This window comes from Leuciscus leuciscus (assembly GCF_965113295.1).
Source record: "Leuciscus leuciscus genome assembly, chromosome: 14".
NCBI lineage: Eukaryota > Metazoa > Chordata > Actinopteri > Cypriniformes > Leuciscidae > Leuciscus > Leuciscus leuciscus.
The window spans coordinates 22,026,953-22,050,142 of NC_138738.1; the positions used below are offsets into that span (position 1 = coordinate 22,026,953).

At 37.3% G+C, this 23,190-nt stretch overlaps 2 protein-coding genes across 5 annotated transcripts in view; one reads left to right on the forward strand and one right to left on the reverse strand.

Moving 5' to 3' along the window:
* The window catches only part of septin9b (septin 9b), a 100,649-nt gene extending 80,943 nt beyond the window's left edge, over positions 1-19,706 (forward strand). For all 4 annotated transcript variants that reach the window (XM_082136892.1, XM_082136893.1, XM_082136895.1 and 1 more), the window contains 8 exons: positions 5,194-5,322; positions 5,436-5,517; positions 5,696-5,833; positions 9,318-9,435; positions 14,582-14,677; positions 14,857-14,953; positions 17,148-17,199; positions 17,316-19,706. In XM_082136892.1, coding sequence (XP_081993018.1) covers positions 5,194-5,322; positions 5,436-5,517; positions 5,696-5,833; positions 9,318-9,435; positions 14,582-14,677; positions 14,857-14,953; positions 17,148-17,199; positions 17,316-17,472 — 869 coding nt within the window. In that variant the 3' untranslated portion in view covers positions 17,473-19,706. The remainder of the gene's footprint in view (positions 1-5,193; positions 5,323-5,435; positions 5,518-5,695; positions 5,834-9,317; positions 9,436-14,581; positions 14,678-14,856; positions 14,954-17,147; positions 17,200-17,315) is intronic.
* Positions 1-23,190, reverse strand: part of LOC309474305 (uncharacterized protein) — a 155,690-nt gene that overhangs the window by 22,602 nt on the left and 109,898 nt on the right. The window lies entirely within an intron of this gene.

Consider the following 23,190-nt stretch of genomic DNA (forward strand, 5'->3'; position numbering starts at 1 on the left):
ATATTTAGTACTGAATACAATAGGCTACTGACTGAATAAAATAGATCACTCAGTTGGTCACAAAGATCAATAGTAACAGTCATTCTGGTTTCTATATTAGCCTATATATATATATATATATATATTACTAAGTTAGGTCTATCTTGTTTTGTGTGTAGTCAGTACGATGTATGAGCATTTTATTTTGGGTTTGCATTTATTCAATCTCTTACCAAAATGTTAGATACTAGTCAAGATGTTTTAATAGACCAACAACTTTTTATTTTAAGTAACTTCAGCAGTTCTGGGCACGAGAACTGCACAAATCTCCTCGGTGTGAACACACTTTTAGAGTCGAATTGACAAAGACTTTCTGACAAAGACTTTCTGTCAAGAGTGACTTTCTGAGTGACTAATTTTTTTTTACAAGGAGTATCATCTTCTACACTAAGAGCCTGAAATGAACAGCCCAATGGTGATCAAGTGTTTAATTAAAAACACTGATGACTCCCTGCACACTGGCTGTTCCAAGCGTGCAATGTCTGGTAACTTGTGTGTGCAGATATTCAAAGAACTGTGTAAGGGTAGAATGGAACCCCATGTATGGAGGGCATCAGAGTCAACAAAACGGATGGATTTTGGAGATCCTGAGCCAAGTCATCTGCCTAATTTGGCCACCCTACGCAAAGCAAAGCAAGAGAGAAATTATTTAGAATTAGGCGTCACTCTGTGTCACTTCAGATGTTAAAATACAGTGCACCTCACAGTGGTAGCATTAAATACATTGGACTGGACAAGTTTTTCTGTCACTATTGGAGTCAAACACAAATGTATATCTACAAGACATTATCAAAGACATCTACTAACCCCACTGTGAGTTTTGATGCAACTGGCTCAGTGGTGAGGAAACTACAGAGACAAAATGGCAAGTCTGGCCATATATTCCTATATCAGGGTGTTCTGGCAGGGGATGATGGCTCAAGTGTCCTAGTGGTGCAAATGCTGTACGAGAGACATGATTTTAATGCAATAACACATTGGCTGACAGAATGGATACGTTAAGAATATGAAAAAGCTGTTGAAAACTGGAGAGGCTTAGCGGTTCCACCCAAAAAGAGGAACAGGAATTCATACCTCTCTCCTTGTCATGAATGGCTCCATGCAGATTCATCTGTGAGGGGGGAAAAACTGAAAGTGGACCTATTGAAAAATGGAAATAATCAACAGCCCGTTAAATTACTCCACTATCATTGAAAAGTCAATGACAAAACGTGCATTTGTTTCCTTCACAGAACAGTGCTCCTCACAGTATTGTGGTCTCAGCAAACAAGTCACAAGGGAAATTCCATTTCTTTGTACTTATGTTGCCGTACTGCAGGCTTCTGGCATGGCTCATCTTCAGACCGTGGTGGAAGGCGGCCTTAAACTTCCGGAGTCCCCCTGCCTCAGGCCAATCCAAAGTCCGTCACAGTGTCCCTCTGCATTCAAGACAGATACCTCTGGATAAATGCTTTGTGCAGGGAATGTTTCTCACAGTTACACTCTGGTAGAACATCTGTGGATTGACACTGACCTGGGTGAATTTCCCTCCAATCTGATATATTCTTTTAATATCTAAAAACCGACGCAGCACAAACGAAAAATTTTATAGCACAAACCAGCATAAACAAAGCACAAACGATTGAGCCTGTTTTGCATTGGGTGGGGGGCCAACTTCACACAGGTCATAACTCACCACTCACTAATGCATATAGTATGCATCTACATATCTACATCATTACATTTTAACATTCCCATGCTGAGAAACTGCTAATAAAAGATATATATATATATATATATATATATATATATATATATATATATATATATATATATATATATATACATATACACTCACCTAAAGGATTATTAGGAACACCTGTTCAATTTCTCATTAATGCAATTATCTAATCAACCAATCACATGGCAGTTGATTCAATGCATTTAGGGGTGTGGTCCTGGTCAAGACAATCTCCTGAACTCCAAACTGAATGTCAGAATGGGAAAGAAAGGTGATTTAAGCAATTTTGAGCGTGGCATGGTTGTTGGTGCCAGACGGGCCGGTCTGAGTATTTCACAATCTGCTCAGTTACTGGGATTTTCACGCACAACCATTTCTAGGGTTTACAAAGAATGGTGTGAAAAGGGAAAAACATCCAGTATGCAGCAGTCCTGTGGGCGAAAATGCCTTGTTGATGCTAGAGGTCAGAGGAGAATGGGCCGACTGATTCAAGCTGATCGAAGAGCAACTTTGACTGAAATAACCACTCGTTACAACCGAGGTATGCAGCAAAGCATTTGTGAAGCCACAACACGCAAAACCTTGAGGCGGATGGGCTACAACAGCAGAAGACCCCACCGGGTACCACTCATCTCCACTACAAATAGGAAAAAGAGGCTACAATTTGCACGAGCTCACCAAAATTGGACAGTTGAAGACTGGAAAAATGTTGCCTGGTCTGATGAGTCTCGATTTCTGTTGAGACATTCAGATGGTAGAGTCAGAATTTGGCGTAAACAGAATGAGAACATGGATCCATCATGCCTTGTTACCACTGTGCAGGCTGGTGGTGGTGGTGTAATGGTGTGGGGGATGTTTTCTTGGCACACTTTAGGCCCCTTAGTGCCAATTGGGCATTGTTTAAATGCCACGGCCTACCTGAGCATTGTTTCTGACCATGTCCATCCCTTTATGACCACCATGTACCCATCCTCTGATGGCTACTTCCAGCAGGATAATGCACCATGTCACAAAGCTCGAATCATTTCAAATTGGTTTCTTGAACATGACAATGAGTTCACTGTACTAAAATGGCCCCCACAGTCACCAGATCTCAACCCAATAGAGCATCTTTGGGATGTGGTGGAACGGGAGCTTCGTGCCCTGGATGCGCATCCCACAAATCTCCATCAACTGCAAGATGCTATCCTATCAATATGGGCCAACATTTCTAAAGAATGCTTTCAGCACCTTGTTGAATCAATGCCACGTAGAATTAAGGCAGTTCTGAAGGCGAAAGGGGGTCAAACACAGTATTAGTATGGTGTTCCTAATAATCCTTTAGGTGAGTGTATATATTACAGTGTATATATATATATATATATATATAATTTGTTATAATGATTGTACATATCTTTCTTATTTGACATGCAATGACTCAGGAAGGAAATGGTACAATGAATTTTCCCTACATGTGAGCTGCATCTGGATACAATTTTGTGATGATAGCACAAAGTAATCAAAAGTGACAGCATTTGGAACTAATGTAGCATTTTTGTTTAGCCCTTGACACCCCCCTAATTGGCATTTTTAAAATTGTTGATCCTCCGTGAGGAATCTCGTGATCGACGCAATGGATTAAATGTTGATTTTGCACTCAAGAACATCCATTGTAAGTAATGATGTGCCATTTTTTTACGATCTGTGCATGTTCATAAGTTATGAGCAAAAACGCCACGTGAAAGCTACATTTGTTTTTAGTTAGCGCCTATGGAGTTTTATGTGTTGTAACTCCATGAGGAATATCTTGTGATCGACGCAATTAATTATGTTGGACTCAACATAATAGTGAGAATCTGCTGTAAATAATGATGTGCCATTTCCCACGATCGGAGCATGTTTCGTGAAGTTACGAGCGAAAACGTGAGCGAAAAAAATATAAATCTTGCTCCGAGAATGACCGCCAAGCAACTGTTGTTGTACCAGAGATTGTCTTATAGGGAGATGGGAGGGTCTGTATCTCTTACAATTGGAGAAAGTGCAACGGCTAACTTGGATCACGTGAGGCACCTCAGCCTATCGTGTAATGGCAGTGACTTCAATTCCCGCAGTTCAAAGTTTTATGACAGTCAGTTACAGATTACGTTAATCAGTTTCTTGTGGATTATTAGCTCGTTGGTCTTGTGAATAGTATTCTATATTTGGTGTTATATCGCTAGTAAAGGCACAGTAGGACTGCATTGTTTGTGGAATGTGCTTTACAGCGGAAAAAAGAGCGCAAATATCTTTATTAGCTGGAAACAGTTCGTCAATGCAGGGAGCATAAAACTACATTTAAGATTACACTAAAAACTTAATTGTAATTTATTTAGTGTATATCTAATTTATTAAAATTATATGTATTTTTTACCATCATTCATTAAAAAGCATGATATTAGGCACACAGCAGTCATAAATCATTACAATACAATAACCTGGCAGGGTTTTTTTTTTTTTTTTTTTTTAGCAACAACATACAATATAGCATTATTTATAATTAAATTATACATTTTCTCATTCTTTTTTAAGTGGGTTTAGAGAAATCCTTTACCTTTCCTAGTGGGTATACGGCATATATCCGTGTATCACGTAGAATACACCACTGGTTTCTACTAGTCATTGCCATTACATCTTGGATTCAAAATGGCTTGGAATCTGGTAGATCCATTTGAATCTACAACCTTTCGGTTACTAGCCGAGATCTTCTTCACTTACCAGCAGGCAACACCACCCAACAATTTCACCTCTAGTGGTCCAATACGAATGCCCTGAATGTCCCCAACTGACTCTTAATCATGACCTTGGTTCCAGATTCAGACTATATTATTCCTATATATGCTATATTCACAGACCCAAGTGCATCAGTATGGACCGCTCCACAATATGTGTTGACTTGCCTGCCTCCAGCAGTATATATCCGTGATTTTATTTGTTTTTCTTGGCAATGTGTAAAATTGCATGGAACCTGTAGCCACTTGCATAGTCTTAGAAGGATTGTTTTTTGATCGTGCTGTTTGTTTTTTGCTTTGAGGATTTAAGAACTGAGATAAAAGCTTTTGTATCTCTGAATGAACACGTTTATATTTGTTTCAATCCAGTACTTTGGTAAGTGAATATATGGATAGTTAGCGGCTTTATAGAAATATTCAAGGCGTGTTCATGGGTTTATCTCTCTTTAATGTCCTGCTTTCTTTAAGCTGTTGATGAGCGATTTTGTCAGTTTGCAGAGTGTCTTCTGAGGTTTGTTGTCTAACTATAATCCTCTAAGTCCCTTGCCATGACCGTGCCAATATGCAAAATGTCAGATGTCCATATTAAATTCATATGCACACATGCATACTTTATAGTACTATGCTTTATTCATTCAATTTAATACATCGATTTTTCTTTCTTTTTTTGTCTTTCCATTTGTACAGGTCAGAGTGGTCTGGGTAAATCCACACTAATGAACACACTTTTTAAATCTAAAGTGAGTCGCAGATCTGTGATGACAACTGAGGAAGAGCGGATTCCCAAGACCATTGAAATCAAGTCCATCAGTCATGGTAAAAAGGCCTGATGAACTAAAACGAAAACGGATAAGCAGAAGTCTTATTTTAACAATTCTGACTTTCTCATAAGTTTGGTTATCTACAGTGCAAACTCATTTTGTATACAGAGATTGAGGAAAAAGGAGTGAGAATGAAGCTGACCGTCATCGATACACCAGGCTTTGGAGACCAGATAAACAATGAGAACTGGTAAGTATCTCCTTATTTATCAATCAGTACTGATACCTGCTATGAAAAACATATCAATATATATAACATGGACTATAAGTAACTTAAGACTAACTGCTATTGAACCATTTCATAGTTTACCTGGTGGTCGTGCTCATGTGTTTTCTGGTGTCTCCCTGTCTCTCCGATCTGTTTGCAGCTGGCAGCCCATCATGACGTTCATTAATGCACAATACGAACAGTATTTACAGGAAGAGATCAACATCGACAGGAAGAAGAGGATTCCAGACTCACGAGTTCACTGCTGCATATACTTTATTCCTCCTACTGGACACTGGTGAGACACACACACACACACACACACACACACACACAACCAAGCAAAGTTGCTTTTGTTATTGTTACATTGTTTCTTTAGACGGGAGGGCCTTGTTAAAATCTGTATATCTTTGGGTGAATCCATACTATAAACTGCTGCTCACCGCACTCAGGTGTGAAGTCATGGTGAAGAATCGTTAACCTTGTTGTTTAAGTTTTATAGGTTTTAGCTCTATGTAGTGTTTTCTTTTTTTTATATTTGTTGTAAAAGTTGTATGTTTCAAGTCATAATCTGTGTGATTAGTCTTCTCTTCAGTGAAGTTTCTTCCATTTCATTGAGTATATAAAACTTGTTTTGGAATATAGAAGTAACTCTATATAACCTTTTTATTTTGCTCAACAAACTGCTACACAAGATATGAAAGTTCTACAGTGCATCACTGTTATGGAATGTTAACACTCAGCTTAACTTGAACCGCAAGTTTATTTAACTTGTATCCACACGTTTTTTTGTTGAGTTTATAGAACTTTTTTTACAATATGTTTGATGAAAGCAGTTGATGCAATAACTTTTTTCATAAGTTAAGTAAAAAAAAAATTGGGAAAAAAAATACAATTACAGTATAGACCGCATTTACACCTGGTGTTATGATTTGCTTTGGTGCGCAAAGTTTCATTGTTTTTTTTAGTAAAAATTATAAAATGAAATTGGAGACCCTTCACAATCTGATCAGAAGTTGTTACATGAAACACGTTTACTACATGGCATAAACACTCTTGTGATCGGATCACTGAGATGGATCTTCACTGTGTGTGGAACCACTGTGTGTGTGTTTATGTGTGTTTGACGGGGCTAGAAGAAAAATAACATTGTGTGGTCCTGCAAGTGGTTTGCTGTCTTGTTTTCTAGGTATATGTGTATGTGTGTAGTGTCTGCACAGGAGAGAGAAGGGCTTGGGCGGTTAAGTCTTTTAAAGAGGGCATTTCCCTCTATGAGTATGTGTTGGTGTGCACACCGTTATTAGATACTGTCTCACAGCTGCTGCGTGCTTGTGAGATATCTGAACAGCTGCTCATCTTGCCACATGTCATATAAGCCGCACACAGACTTCAGTGCCTGTGTTTGAAAATGTGTCCAGGAAACAGCTCGTTTCACCTCAAGAGCATAAGCGGAAGTATGGGTGGAGCCAGAGGGGCAATGGGCCTAGCAGAAATCTGATCGGCCCCTTCTTTTCCCCTGTCTTGGAAAATTATTGGTTATAGTAAGCCAAAAGGATTTGTCCAAACAAAACTTTGGATGTTCAATTGTAGTGCCATCAGACAATCAGTATTCATGGACATAATATTCTCTACGAACATGACATTTACTACTAACTGGATATTGCAGAGCGGGATTTGCACAGCAATTGTTAATATGTACACTATGAGGTTATAAATTACAAGAACATACTATCATTCATATGTCACATGAAATTCATTTGGCATATCTGCATATTTTGGCAGCGCCAACTGTCTTAACTGTTACTTATGCAGTTTTCAGAGAATTCCAGGAAGTACTTGAACTTATGGCAGCAATTGTGTATTTTAAATGACGTGCAACTAATGCTTTTAAGCAATTTAACACACACACACATACACAGTGCTACACAACATATAGCTGTACGTTTTCAATTAGTTATTATGCCATAATTCCACAATTAGGAAGTACTATGTTTAAAATTGCAGCCCTGAATAATGTTGTGTAATAGCAGTGGGATGTCTTTGCATGTAATACAGATATTTATTTATGTTGTCAAGTGCCTTCAGGGTTTGAGCATCAGACATCAAGAACACAATTCACTGTCAGCATTTGGCTCTTTGGCTCGTCACTTTTAAATCATCATGTTTTCAGAAAAGCAGAAACCAACTATAAACTCTGTAGTTGTTAATCAAATCCCAGAATCAGCTGTCAGCACTGGCTGCAAATTTGCTATGAGGTTCATTTTTGGGCATTTCACATAGATCCTTTGAGACCTTGTGGAGACTTTTATAATCTCATTAGTGGACGTTGTACTCTGTTGGCTAGCCATTTCCATGTGGTTTATTGGAAAACAGGAAGTGAAATGAGAAGTATCCACCACAGATGGTGACTCCTTCCTCTGTGAAAGAATTATGAGACAGATGTGGGTAGGTGCTCGAATATCAAATTGGTATTTTCCATGCCAGGGCTCATGCAAGTTATGTGCATCTGATAATGCAATAAGTTTCCTTTCAAACATACACGAGGATATAAATTCAATTCAATTCAATTCAAAACCTCAATTCTGTTTTGTGGGCTTACACTTTTTAACATCCTATAATATACTGCATGTGTGAAGGTAATGCTTATATATTTAAAGATTCATGTAATCGTGTATATTTTGTGTGCTTTAGCACTCAGCGGAATATTCAAAGCCCTCAAGCTCTGCGGTCCTCCTCCCCATGTGATAGTAAGCAAGCCCAGATTGTGACATCTTTTTGTCCTGCGGACTAAGAGGCTCTGTGCATGTTCATTCCAGTTTATTAAAAAGACAAAATGCAGTGTGTCATGTGAGATGAGTGAACCGGATGTTTGGACATTAAAGATGTCAGTGTGTGTTGCTTGTTTGTTTGTGCCTTGTGGTTGTGAATACAGTACACTCAAATCAACCCAGCATACCCAAATACACATGCCAGCTTGTTATATGTACAAGTTTTTTAGTACAAGTAATGCAAAGTCACAAGCACAGAAGAAAGTTCAACATATCCTTAAGGGCGTACTTCACCCAAAAATGTATTTTGTAATAATTACTCACCCTTGTGTTGTTCCAAACTCATATGGTTTTCTTTCTACTTTAGACCATTTCTTTTTATTATTGTTATTTTAACAAAAAAGCACCACAAAAGTAGTCCATACAAATGAGGTCATATGAGCTTTGTTTGAGAAACAAGTCATTATTCACCGGAAATATGTGCTATTGTGTGATTTTGACATACTATATTCGAATCGGGGACATCATGACTGTTACGAGACAAACAAGAACCAATAACGTACCATATTTAGATATGAAAACATGAATGAGATTTCAGAACTGCAGCAATATGCTGCTTATTGTGCTTTTTGTTTTTTGTCATTTTTGAGCTAGAAAGTCCCAGTCACCATTCACTTCCGCTTTGTGGAAAAGAGCAGCGTCAACTTGTTCCACATAAAATCAGATTGATATAAGGGTGAATACATTTTCCCCCCACTTCTTAAACTTTTAACCATCTGTAGTAAATTCTTCACATCGGTAGTTTGTCAGTCTTTTGATGCCTTGTTATTCATTTGTGTTGCTCTTACAGTATTAGAATGGGATACTTGAGGTTAAACTACTTTTACACTCTATTACTTTAAATGTTTTAAATAAAGATTAAACATTAGACCGAATGAATAGACATTACACAATGATCTCCAATTTGTCCGTTTTGAGTCTGATTGCTTTGCTTTGTTTTCTTCCTTGTTTTAGTTTGCGGCCAATTGACATTGAGTTTATGAGACACCTAAGTAAAGTGGTGAACATCGTTCCTGTTATCGCCAAAGCAGACACACTGACCCTGGAGGAGAGAGACTTCTTCAAAAAGAAGGTGAGTTCCACAGAAAGTATATAATGGACCTCTTCCAACTGTATGATAAGAGGTTTTATTACATCTTTAAAATTCCTTACCTTGTAAATTGCTGGTGAGGGTCTTTCCCCTCTTAATGTCTATATCATTCACCCGGGTCATAAAATGAATTTATCTGGGAGCATCTGGCATGTTTCCATTAATTTGAGGACATTTTGCCTCGCTCATCCAAGAAGCTACACCAGTTGTATAATGATGGATTTTTTTTTTTTAAAGCATTTAACCTCATTACAAACTGTCATCACACAATGTCTGTGAGAACCTCTGTGGGTAAATATCTGTGGGAATCACTTTCCTGATGGTGTGAATTGGTGCAAAACTCTTCCCCCCTGAGCATGTCTTGTTGGCATGTTGAGTAACAGACTACACTTGGGCATGTGCATAATCATGCAACACTGTTCCAGTCCTAGATGCTGATTATTTGGTACAGTGTTCTAGCATTTTGAAGTACATTATATCATTTTTTATATTATTATTAAATTAACGTGCCCACTTAAATAACAACTTATCCTCCTTGCAATGGCATCTCTTCTCTTATGAGTATTGCAACTAGGCAAAGTTGTAATGCATGCACAGCTGGTTCAACCGCCTTCATTTGTCAATGACATGTTTGACATTAAATTAACTTTTTAAATAAAATATGTGGCACATGCCTAATAACACCCTTCAGCATTTGACTATATTCGCGATATACCATATTATTGCTTAATTACAGTATTGGTTGTTTTATATCCTATAATAATCTAGCATTGTTTTCTCCATTTAAATGGGCTCACTATAACCACCCATAATTTGTAGAACTGATGTGTGGAAAATATCTTCAATCATGCTTGGACATTCTTAATTATGGAGGAAAAGCCCTAGAACCTAGATCTTGAGTATTTGTGGGTTCTTTTTTGGGTTCAGGGGCCGGTGAGGCATTTTGTGTTTTGTTTGACCTCAACTTTAACTGTAACTCGGCAGAACTTCAAAGGCTGGTAGAGGCGGTTTACAGGACAGATCCAGCAGTGGGCAGCTGGAGTTGGTACAGCATATGGAGGTTTGCCATAAAACCAGCACAAACATGTGAACTGATGACTTACTCTTTGGTGTACAGAAATAATAGGGTATCCAAAAGTAAGAAGAGATCTTGAGGACTGCATGTATCTAGCTGTTTAGTATATTAATTTAAAGTGAAGTGATTGGCTACTGATTGAAGTGATTAAATTAGTATTATTACTTCATGTTTTTATTCAATGAACATGTCGGCCTATGCTCTTGTAGTAGGTGAAGGCAACTTTATCCTTCACATACTTCACCTCACATGACGTCTGTTGGTTTTGCCTTTGTAAAAGATGCCAGAGGAAACTCAGTGGGCGTCCACGCTACCGTTTCCTCCTAACATTTGCTTCACCTGCCAAACGGAACAAACTGTAGGCTCCAGAAGCTCTTCAGGCTTTTACTCAACTGTTATGTTTGGCTGTGTGGTCCGCGCACAATCCTTAGATCCTTTCCCTCCACCCCACGTGGCCTTTGACCTGACAGGAGAGTGGGGTGACTCTATTTTCAACCTTGAGAACATTGATGTGGACTTCCTAAATTTGTCTGGTTTATTTGCTTTAATGTTCAGCTCAGGACATCAAGCACATGGAAGCAGAGATTCAAAACATACACCAGCTCAGAGTGTATTCTGTGAAGGGTGTAGTTTTTATTCTTCGTCATTCATTAAAGGCTCCCGCAGGCTGAAAGCTCTCTCACTGTGTTCTTTTCATTATGCTCCCAATGGCCTGTTTAAATCTTCACTGCCAGAGGTCTGAATTCATGTGGGTTACGATTATTCAGTTTGACATCTGAAAAGCGACGGCGTGGTGACCCTTAATATACAGTAGATAATGCGTTACTAAAGGAAAAGTTCACCCAGAAAATGAAAAGAATTCTGTCACCCTTCTACTCTTCTTTATGTCGTTCCAAACCCGTATGACTTTCTTTATTCTGTGTAACACAAATTGAGAAAACATGAATTACTGGCTGCTCATTTCCTTATAATGAAATTAATGGGGGATTCAGGCTGTTGAGTTGCAAAATGACCAAACAAACAAACAAATAAATAAATAAATAACCACACCATGAAAGTGTCATAAAAGTTGGTCATGCAAGTGTTAACTAGCACTGGTAACTAAAACTATTAAAAATAATTTTTGTTTAAAATGAAACGAAATAAAAAAAATAAAAAGGACTGCAATTAAATGTAAAATACCTTAAGTAGCTGCTTACTAAGGAAAATTAGAAATGCTGCTTTGGCAGCTAACTGAAATAAAGTAAGTTGAAGTACTAAAATGACTAAAACTTGAGTTTATTTTCTTATAAAACACATTTCTGTGACAACAAGTTCACCCACAATAATAAATCCAAATATTACAAAATAAAAAAGAACTACATAAAAGACCAAAATTTAGTTCAGTTAAACTGAAACTAAAATAAATATAAAAATGAAAGCTAAATAATATTTAATAATATAAGCTATAATAATATAAGCTAAGTCTGTATATATGTGTGTGTATATATATATATATATATATATATATATACACTGCTCAAAAAAATAAAGGGAACACTTTTTAATCAGAGAATAGCATCAAGTCAGTTAAACTCCTGGGATATTGATCTGGTCAGTTAAGTAACAGAGGGGGTTGGTAATCAGTTTCAGCTGTTTAGTGTTAATGACATTAACAGCAGGTGCTCTAGATGGGCAACAGTGAGACAACCCCCAAAACAGGAATGGTTTTACAGGTGGAGGCCACTAACATTTTTTCCCTACTCATCTTTTCGGACTGTTTTTCACCAGTTTTGCATTTGGCTAGGGTCAGTGTCACTACTGGTAGCATGAGGCGATACCTGGACCCTACAGAGGTTGCGCAGGCAGTCCAGCTCCTTCAGGATGGCTCATCAATACGTGCCATTGCCAGAAGGTTTGCTGTGTCTCCCAGCACAGTCTCAAGAGCATGGAGGAGATTCCAGGAAGACAGACAGCTACTCTAGGAGAGCTGGACAGGGCCGTAGAAGGTCCTTAACCCATCAGCAGGACCGGTATCTGCTCCTTTGTGCGAGGAGGAACATGATGAACACTGCCAGAGCCCTACTAAATGACCTCCAGCAGGCCACTGGTGTGAATGTCTCTGACCAAACAATCAGAAACAGACTTCATGAGGGTGGCCTGGGGGCCCGACGTCCTCTAGTGGGCCCTGTGCTCACTGCCCAGCACCAGGGAGCTCGATTGGCATTTCCCATTGAACACCAGAATTGGCAGGTCTGCCACTGGTGCCCTGTGGTTTTCACAAATGAGAGCAGGTTCACCCTGAGCACGTGACAGACAGGAAAGGGTCTGGAGAAGCCGTGGAGAATGTTATGCTGCCTGTAACATCGTTCAGCATGACCGGTTTGGTGGTGGGTCAGTGATGGTCTGGGGAGGCATATCCATGGAGGGACGAACAGACCTCTGCAGGCTAGACATTGGCACCCTGACTGCCATTAGGTATCGGGATGAAATCCTTGGATCCATTGTCAAACCCTATGCTGGTGCAGTGGGTCCTGGGTTCCTCCTGGTGCACAACAATGCCCGGCCTCATGTGGCGAGAGCATGCAGGCAGTTCCTGGAGGATGAAGGAATGATACCATTGAAGGGCCACCACGCTCACCTGACCTACATCCAATAGAACACCTCTGGGACATTGTGTTTCGGTCCATCTGACATCACCTGGTTGCACCTCAGACTGTCCAGGAGCTCAGTGATGCGCTGGTCCAGATCTGGGAGGAAATACCCCAGGACACCATCCGTCGTCTCATTAGGAGTATGCCCCGACGGTGTCAGGCATGCATACAAGCACGTGGGGGCCATACAAACTACTGAGTACCATTTTGAGTTGCTGCAATGAAATTTCAGCAAAATTGACAAGCCTGCTGCATCATTTTTTCACTTAGATTTCCGGGGTGTCTTTGAATTCAATCCTCTGTAGGTTGATCATTTTCATTTTCATCAAACGATGTGGCATCCTTCGTTCATAACACATTACCCAGTCCATATTAGTATAGATATCCAGCATGATATTTTTCCCCATTGAGATCTGATGTGTTTTCAAAGTGTTCCTTTAATTTTTTTGAGCAGTGTATATATATATATATGTGTGTGTATATATATATATATATATGTGTGTATATATATATATATATGTGTATATATATATATATAGTACCAAGTAAAATAACAAGTAAAAGCACGACAAACAACAAAATAAGTACTAAAACTTAAACTAAACTTAAAGTGAAATCAAAAATATAAAAATAAAAGATAATTCTAAATATTAATAAATACTATAATAGTATATAAATAATTTGAAAATAACATTGGTCCATGTGACTACACTATATTCCAAGTGTTCAGAATCCATATGTTTGGATGTTTGGTCATTTGACACAAGTATGGACTACTTGAAACTTGGATCTATTTCATTATGTGGAAAAGGTCTAAATGACTTGTTTACAAATAGGACTAATTCTTTTCTCAACTTCAAATCACCAAGTTAACAGCTCAAAAGAGGGGAAATGATCAGTGAAAAACTTTGACATTTTTGTACATCACAAAAAGTTACTGTATAGCTTCTGATGATTTGGAATATATTGAGATGAATGGTCAATTTTTATGATGCCATTGCATCCTTTTAGAAGCTTGAACTGAACTCTCCAAACCCTATTTATTTCATGGAAAAGGGCAACCGGTACATTCTTTAGCGTTTCTTCTGTGTTCCATGCAGGTTTGCAACAAGTAAATTATGATCGAATTTTCTTTTTCAGGTGAACTATTTCTTTAATTTCATGTTTTTTCTTGAGGCCTTTACTTATTAATGTGTTTAACAAGAATTGAACTCTTACTAATTTTGTCTTTTTTTTTCTTATTTTTTTTAAAGAATCATCCTCTTTTGTTGACTAGATAATTAGCCCTCTTTCTGTATAGGATGCCTCATAAATAACGACATAACCTAATGTTCTGTGCACACGCATGCATGTCCTCCATAGATGAACAAAGAACTAAACAATGATTCATGACATTTTTTTCTGCTGTGTGTATGTGCAGATAAGAGAGGACTTGCGAGCCAATGAAATCGACATCTATCCTCAAAAGGAGTTTGATGAGGATGCAGAAGACAGAATGATTAATGAGAAGATCAGGGTATGTCCACTTGTCACTTTATATCTTTATCACTTTTATTGGCGTATGCATTGAAAAGAGCTGTCTTGTTTATGACACACTTCATAGAGTAGTCTTTCCGTTTCAGACTGGCTGGGCTGTATATTGTTATTACAAGTGTTGCTTTTGTATATTGAGGGTTTCCATGTGATGTGTGTTAGGAGATGATCCCTTTTGCTGTGGTGGGAAGTGATCAAGAATATCAGGTCAATGGAAAAAGACTTCTGGGCAGGAAAACAAGATGGGGGACAGTAGAAGGTAGTACACACACACACACACACACACACACACACACACACACACACACACACACACACATATTTTGATTTCATGTTTTATGGGAACTTTTCATAGATTTAATGATTTGTATACTGTACAAACTGTATATTCTATCCCCCTACACTAACCCTACCCCTAAACCTAACCATCCCACAAAACTTTATGCATTTTGACATAAAAAAAAATAAAAAAAACCTAGTATGGTATATAAGCTGTTTTCCTCATGGGGACCAAAAATGTCCCCACAAGGGCAAGGATTTCGTAAATGACCATTTTTGTGGGGACCCATAATGTAGGATTTACCAGGTTAACACACACACACACACACACACACACACACACAACACTTTTCTTCAGTCTTACATTTTCTTGCCCAAACTCACATCTGCACATCCTCTCTGGCAGTAAGCTTTGTTCTTGGATTAGTGTCCTGTGCTTCTTTTTTTTTTATTTAAAAACATTTGGTTGTGTGTGTAAGGAAATTCATGTACTCGTGTCCACATCATCCTACATCGCTGTTATTGATTTACTGTATTTAAACAGATTCTCAAGATTTAAACAGTTAAGCCAAACTTTTAAAGAGCCACGTCACAAATGCTCTCTACAGGATATCTTAGACAATATACATTTACACACTAGGGCTAAGTTAATGTATCCGATTACTTTCATGTTTAATGCAATTTATTTTTTTATATATCATTAAAACATTTATTCAAATGGAAAATAAAGTGTTCATTCTGTAATGTTTAAAACTGTACGTGAAAATGTAATCTAGTTATTGTAGTTTAGCTTTAGAAAATGTTGATTGCATTTAATGCTGTTTTAGAAATGTAGAATCTTTGTAGTTCTAAATCAGAAAGTGGAATAAGATAGAACTGAATGAGACATGTTAACTACAAAATATATGACATTAATTGCTGTATAGAATTAAAATAATTGCTAAACAATTTTATTCAGTTTATAGCCCTAATATACACATTCACATCTGTGTGGTTCTCATTCTTGCTGCCAAGAGCAAATCAAGTTCCTGGACCCGAATCTTAGTTACCGAGAATTCAAACTACTCCTTCACATAGAAAACGCTTGATCAATAGTAATTCGAAAAGCTCTATCTTGCATAGACAAGAGAGTTGTAAAAGTTAATTGATTGAAAGTAGTAACTATCATATAGCATTATTATGTGAAGAGTGTTGAAAGTGCTGTAAGTGCAGTCTTCTTATTGAAGATGCCTTTGTATGTTATAAATAAGAGTTAAGTGGCATTCACACTAACAGTTATTTGCAGTGACCGGAGGTCATTGATTTACAATGAAAATGTGATTAACAATAGGAGCGCAGATCAGCTCACGTGACCTTTTTGGCAAATAGTATTTAGAGAGTCTGTAGTCTAATTTATAATTCCATGCCTAGTTGCTTTATGTTTGTCTTTCTCACTACATTCTTCTTCTTACATTACCCCATATTGTCATATTTATTTAATATTAATCAGTTATGTTAACTACCAAAACTCAACAGAATCCAAAAATGTATGCATTCATGCACACACTCACTGTCTCAGTAGTCTATTTTAAATGTGATGTTACTTAGCTGACGGCACCTTTGATTTCCATATATTTCTACTATAGAAGTCAATGGGTTACCAACATTTTTTAAAAGTGTGATTTTTGGGTGAACTATCCATTTAAAGAAGCATTTTGCTGCTCAAATATGCTTACTCTGGTGTCATCTGTTTTACTGCACTGCCATCTAGTGGCAATCAAATGCTAGCACACCTCAAGCACAATAGCAAATATAGAAACATACAGTTGCAGATAGACTGTTTAAGACGCACCAATGCTAAATTTCTCTATATTGTAATCATTATGTTCACAACTTGTGATAATCACTTCAATTAGCTCATTGTTTCTGCCTTAAATTAATACATTGTTAGCTAATTGCATGATTTGTTGCATACATGTACTTTAGTCACCTTTGAAAACAGATCAATCTAAATTGTAATGTAGACACATTTTCTGTAAAGCTGCTTTGAAACTATATGTATTGTGAAAGGTACTATACAAATAAATGTAAATTGAATCATACAATATGTTATATAAATAATTTGTTAATGGTTTTTCATGACTGAAATACTCTCTGAAACTACACCATTTTCCCTTTTCTAATTGTTTTTGCAGTTGAGAACACCACACACTGCGAGTTTGCCTATTTGCGGGACCTGCTCATCAGGTATTCTACAATTCAACATTTCAATTCTTGGATAAACAAGACTACAGTTAATTTGTTAATAAATATATTTCAATAGGCTATAAGTGTTTACTCTGTGTCTGTTTTCGCTATTCTAGAACTCACATGCAGAACATCAAAGATATTGCAAGCAGCATCCATTACGAGATGTACCGCGTACGCAGACTCAATGAGAACAACACACAACCAAACGGGCAGCAAGCAATCCACGCCAATGGCGTACCTGAGCATGAAGTCCTCTCCCATGAGATGTAGATGTTTGTCTGACCATCCATCCATACCTCCATCAGTCCGTCCATCTATCTATCTATTTCTCCTTCTTTCTCTTAATTTTCAACAGTCTCTCCTTTCACTCTGCCTTCATCATGTTGTTTTACCCCAACATATATTTCTGATCTGTGGAATATGAATCTTTAAGTGTGTAGCAAAATGTGATGTTCTGTAATGAGAATTTTATTAAAGACGTGTTACTATGTTTTTTCCCCCTCAATGTTATCATTGATGGTAACTGCTCAGAGCTCAGAAACAATGTCAAAAATCCAACATGCCACTATGCTTAACATTCTCCAATTTATTAATTACAAAATAACACATTAAAGTGGTTAAATTGCATTTTAATGAACAATACATACATACAAATGTAATGAATACATTCTTAATGGCTATTGGGTATAAAAAATGAGGGTGTCTACAGCATCAAAATCCAAATAAAATTTTTTTTTTTACTATTTGACACTATAATGGAACAAAGACAAGTGGAAAATGATCTATAGTATATTACATGACTTCTGCATTCACACATTTTTAGAAAAGAGCTTTGATCTTGATTGAAGCATTGTATGAATAACATTTTAGCTGAGTGTAAACATAATTCTGGTTTAGTGTCCCCCTTTTTGTAGTGACTCTGCCCTGTGTTGTATCTTTACTGGTCTATGAAATTCTAATGTGCTTTGTGCCATGTTTGCATTTTTGTGTTTTTAAAGCATAGTTCATTTATTTTGTCATTCTAAATATTGTTGTGCTTTTTAATTGTAAAGGCTTTGACATACGTATGTGAAATTAAATGTTCTTTTTGTTTTAAAGAAAGGCAAACATTTTCTTTTAAGTTGTAAAGAGTTATGTATTTATATACTGCATCATGTTACCCAGATGTAATAGTGTGGCTTTTGTAGGTCAAATGTTCAGATTTCCAGAATTGCACCACAGTGACCCAAACCAGCTGTACTTTTCTTTTTTCTTTTTTTTTTTTGTTGCAACTCTCAGTATTCAGTAAAGCAAGTCCTGAGCCATTCTATTCTCTATCTGTATTCTGTAGTATACATGTGACCATGATTTGTTGATAGATGTGTTTCATGTTTCATGCTTAGTGACCCCCAACAGTTTTAGACACTTAAGCCACACTTAAAAGGGCACCAATGTCTTTGCATTATGTACAGTAGCAAAATATCAAAACAAGTGGCATCTCAAGCACACTAATTTATAAGAAATAGATGTCAACTAGAGGGGAGGAGTTTTTATACCTCCACAAAAAAAGACCTTGACATCAGGTAAAAGTTTTATTTATTTAAAAAATTTTTGCAGATGCCATTTGGTTTAATATTTTGGTTTGATAATAATTTTTTTTAAGTGTGACAAAGTGTACAAAATTGTACAAAGATTTTCTGGGCCAATATATGGACAGATATGGGATAAGTTGCGTCATTTTAAATAAAACACAGTTAAACTGTGTTCTGGACATACACTGACCATTTTTCTAATTAAGAAAAACATTCTTACCATTCACAATTCTTATTTTTGCCCATTTGCAGATGATCTGTCATAATATTTTTTGGTTTTAATTGTTTTTAACCCTGATTCAAAATATTATAATTTAAAAGATAATCCCCCAATTTCACAGACACACCCAGTCCCAGACTATAATGCATGTTTGAGCTGTTTTAACTGAAAGCAACTTGCACTGACATATCTTAAAATATATCAGTGCCATTGTTTTGTCTCAATATGCACATCAGTAATGTTTTTTTTGTTAGTTTTTTTCTTTTGTTTTTTTTCTAAGGCACTTTTATAAAAGCTACTTAAATGTCTTAATTATCTAAGGCCTAATCCAGGCTTAATTTAAACCCTGTCTATGAAACCAGGCCAATGCATACTGCTTAAAAATGGGGACAGTTTTGTTTCTAGTCTCAGGTTCCAAAGTCCCACCTTGTGCGTCTTTTAGTGATTTGCATAATATTTGAAACATGACATGGCTGTCATGTTATTTTTTAGCCATAATGAAAAGAAACCAAATATCCTAGTCTTTTATTTTTCTATTCAACCCATATTGTGTAATTCATGTATGTCCAGACTGGCCAGAGATATTATATACATCAAAACAGATTATTTTATGAATATTGTACCCATTGTATTTTGAAGTATTATACAGTAAGATTTATTTTACACTGTAGATCTGGGGGGGGAAAAAATAAAAATTGCTATTTTTATTGTCATCTAATTTTGCATCTGATTATTTCTAGTTTTACCAAAGACTTGGTTGAACATTGAACAAATATATTGTTTATACACTTAAGGTTGTAAGATAAAATGAATATAGCTAAATTAAATGAATGCTAGGCTTGTCATTTGTTCTGCATATCATCAAGCTGATGTAAGTTTATGAATCAGAAGGTAATATGTTTATTATGTAGGGTCTCTGAGGTAATGATCATGAGGATATTATGCTAAACTGAATGTAAGAATACCACAGTGAATGCTTGTAATTTTAAAACAAAGATATGAAACAGACTATATTCTGTACAGAAGCCTAATGAAAATGGGAAACATTTATTTATCCAGCTATGGAAATAATCAAAATGTCATTTCACCAGGAGCTCCCAGCAGAGTGAGAGAGAAATTGATAGTAAATTAAGTAATCTGTATCCTTGGGCATCACGTGTGTAGCCTATATTCAGTAAGTTACAAGAAAGTGGAAAATATGCCATTAAAAGGTTATTTCAATAGGGGCTGACAATACCTTTGAGATCGCATGTGTTCACATCTAGATTATAAGCCTATATAAACCTTGAATATAGTTAAATCTGAATAAATATGACCCTATTCTCAGGCATATTGATGGACAGACACTATTTTTTACCCATTTTCCTTTTTTATAAAGGCAAGTTTTGTATAGTTTACAGAATACAATATTATGAATACCATAATGGGCAAGATATAGGCTACATTTGCATCTGTTCATTTAGAACCGTTTGGATGAACCAATGTACAATAATGAATCAGGTTGTTTTTAACTGAGAGCGGGGTCTGTTTAGGACAAAATGACAAACAAGACTTTCGAAAGCTATTTTAAAAAAATGAGAGAAACAGGGTCGTTTAAGAGGAACCAGATTAGCCTACTCGTATGAATATGACTTACAAGAAAGCTTAGGTAGACTTGATTTCGGACAGGCTTCATATTTAGACAACGGTCTAATGATGTACAGCCAAATAGAGGGAGCTATGGTGATAACTAAGTAAATATTTAATAACTGCAATACTAATTTCTCGCTAGATATTAAAGTTGTTCCATTTACACAGAAATTAACTAACATTATTCAGATGCCATTTTATTTTATTTCTAGCAAAAATGTTCACGGAATCGAACAAACAGGATAGTGGGATAACACAGACAGTGAAGGAGATGGCTACATCCGAAATCGCATACTTCCCTATAGTCTATAGTAGGTGAAAAACACAGTAGGCTATGTGACGAAAGAAGTATCCGAATTCACAGCACTCATAAAAGAGTAGGTTCTGAAGTGTGCACTGTGCATATGATGGACACTTCACTATCCATGAGGCCACGGGAGAGGATTTATGAATGGCAGTGAAGCAACGCAACTGATGGTAGGTAAAATGATAATGACAACTCGTTCGGATTACATTCACACTACAAACATAGAATGTGGTTTTTTAGCGGTCGCAAAGTCATTACTTATTCAGAATAAGTACCTCATGAAAGTAGCCTATGCGATTTCGGACGCAGCCTATGTTCTATCTTGCTGGAACAATCGGTTAGCGGCACAAATCCATGGCGATGGTTTTTACAGGTTGCGTTCCGTTGCTGGAGTGACTGAGAAGGGTCCACTGTCATTATAAAGTACGAGCGTCAAAAGCAAAATAAAAAAACAATCACTGACGCCTCGTGGAGTTTTTGACACGTGAAGCAGCACGGAGAGGGACACTTCAGATGCAGATTTAAAATAGACAACAAAACGGTATGTATAGTATACAGTACACTACACATTTTCATATCATTAAAGTCAGTCATTTGTTGACTTAGTGTTTGCTGTGGCCTCAAAGTGACATTACTCCCCCATCCACACATACAATATGCAGTAGGGCCTTTTATCACACTGAGACACTATTCTCTGACTGTCTGCTGGCATGATGCCAAGCCTTTTTACAAAGGAAGGTGGGGCTGTTACTCTACCCATATGCAAATGAATCTCATTTTGATTAAAAGACAGCTGCAAATTTAATTAGATTCTACAGCAGAGAGAAATATCATGTCGGTTCTCTCTGGAGGGGAGTGATTTGCTTGAATTAATGTTTGCCAGTCTTGCACTTGAAGTAAACACAGGGATTAAGAGCAAGGTATGTTGTTGCAGATCTTTTTCGAAGGGCAATGAGGCGTTTCTATAGAACATCACTGATGGAAAACCCTCTTGCATCGTTTAATGAGGTTTGGAGCATTAAAAGCCCAAATAACAAGATAGTAAAAGCCTAAAAGAGCTGTCTTAAATAATAAGCACACAGATTCTTTAAATAAGAGTCAGCCTCCCTCACTCTCTATGATTGTATTCGTTCTTTAACAAATGCAAAAGAATATGCAGGATCAGCATTTTACTGGTTGCGAATGTTTAAAACAGATATCCAAGAATCATAGGAAACCAGAATATATATATATATATATACAGTGGGTACGGAAAGTATTCAGACCCCCTTAAATTCTTCACTCTTTGTTATATTGCAGCCATTTGCTAAAATCATTTAAGTTCTTTTTTTTTCCTCATTATTGTACACACAGCACCCCATATTGACAGAAAAACACAGAATTGTTGACATTTTTGCACATTTATTAAAAACGAAAAACTGAAATATCACATGGTCCTAAGTAGTCAGACCCTTTGCTCAGTATTTAGTAGAAGCACCCTTTTGATCTAATACAGCCATGAGTCTTTTTGGGAAAGATGCAACAAGTTTTTCACACCTGGATTTGGGTATCCTCTGCCATTCCTCCTTGCAGATCCTCTCCAGTTATGTCAGGTTGGATGGTAAACGTTGGTGGACAGCCATTTTCAGGTCTCTCCAGAGATGCTCAATTGGGTTTAAGTCAGGGCTCTGGCTGGGACATTCAAGAACAGTCACGGAGTTGTTGTGAAGCCACTCCTTCGTTATTTTAGATGTGTGCTTAGGGTCATTGTCTTGTTGGAAGGTGAACCTTCGGCCCAGTCTGAGGTCCAGAGCACTCTGGAGAAGGTTTTCGTCCAGGATATCCCTGTACTTGGCCGAATTCATCTTTCCCTCGATTGCAACCAGTCGTCCTGTCCCTGCAGCTGAAAAACACCCCCACAGCATGATGCTGCCACCACCATGCTTCACTGTTGAGACTGGATTGGACAGGTGATGAGCAGTGCCTGGTTTTCTCCACACATGCCGCTTAGAATTAAGGCCAAAAAGTTCTATCTTGGTCTCATCAGACCAGAGAATCTTATTTATCACCATCTTGGAGTCCTTCAGGTGTGCTTTCATGTGTCTTGCACTGAGGAGAGGCTTCCGTCGGGCCACTCTGCTATAAAGCCCCGACTGGTGGATGGCTGCAGTGATGGTTGACTTACTACTTCTCCCATCTCCCGACTGCATCTCTGGAGCTCAGCCACAGTGATCTTTGGGATCTTCTTTACCTCTCTCATCAAGGCTCTTCTCCCCCGATAG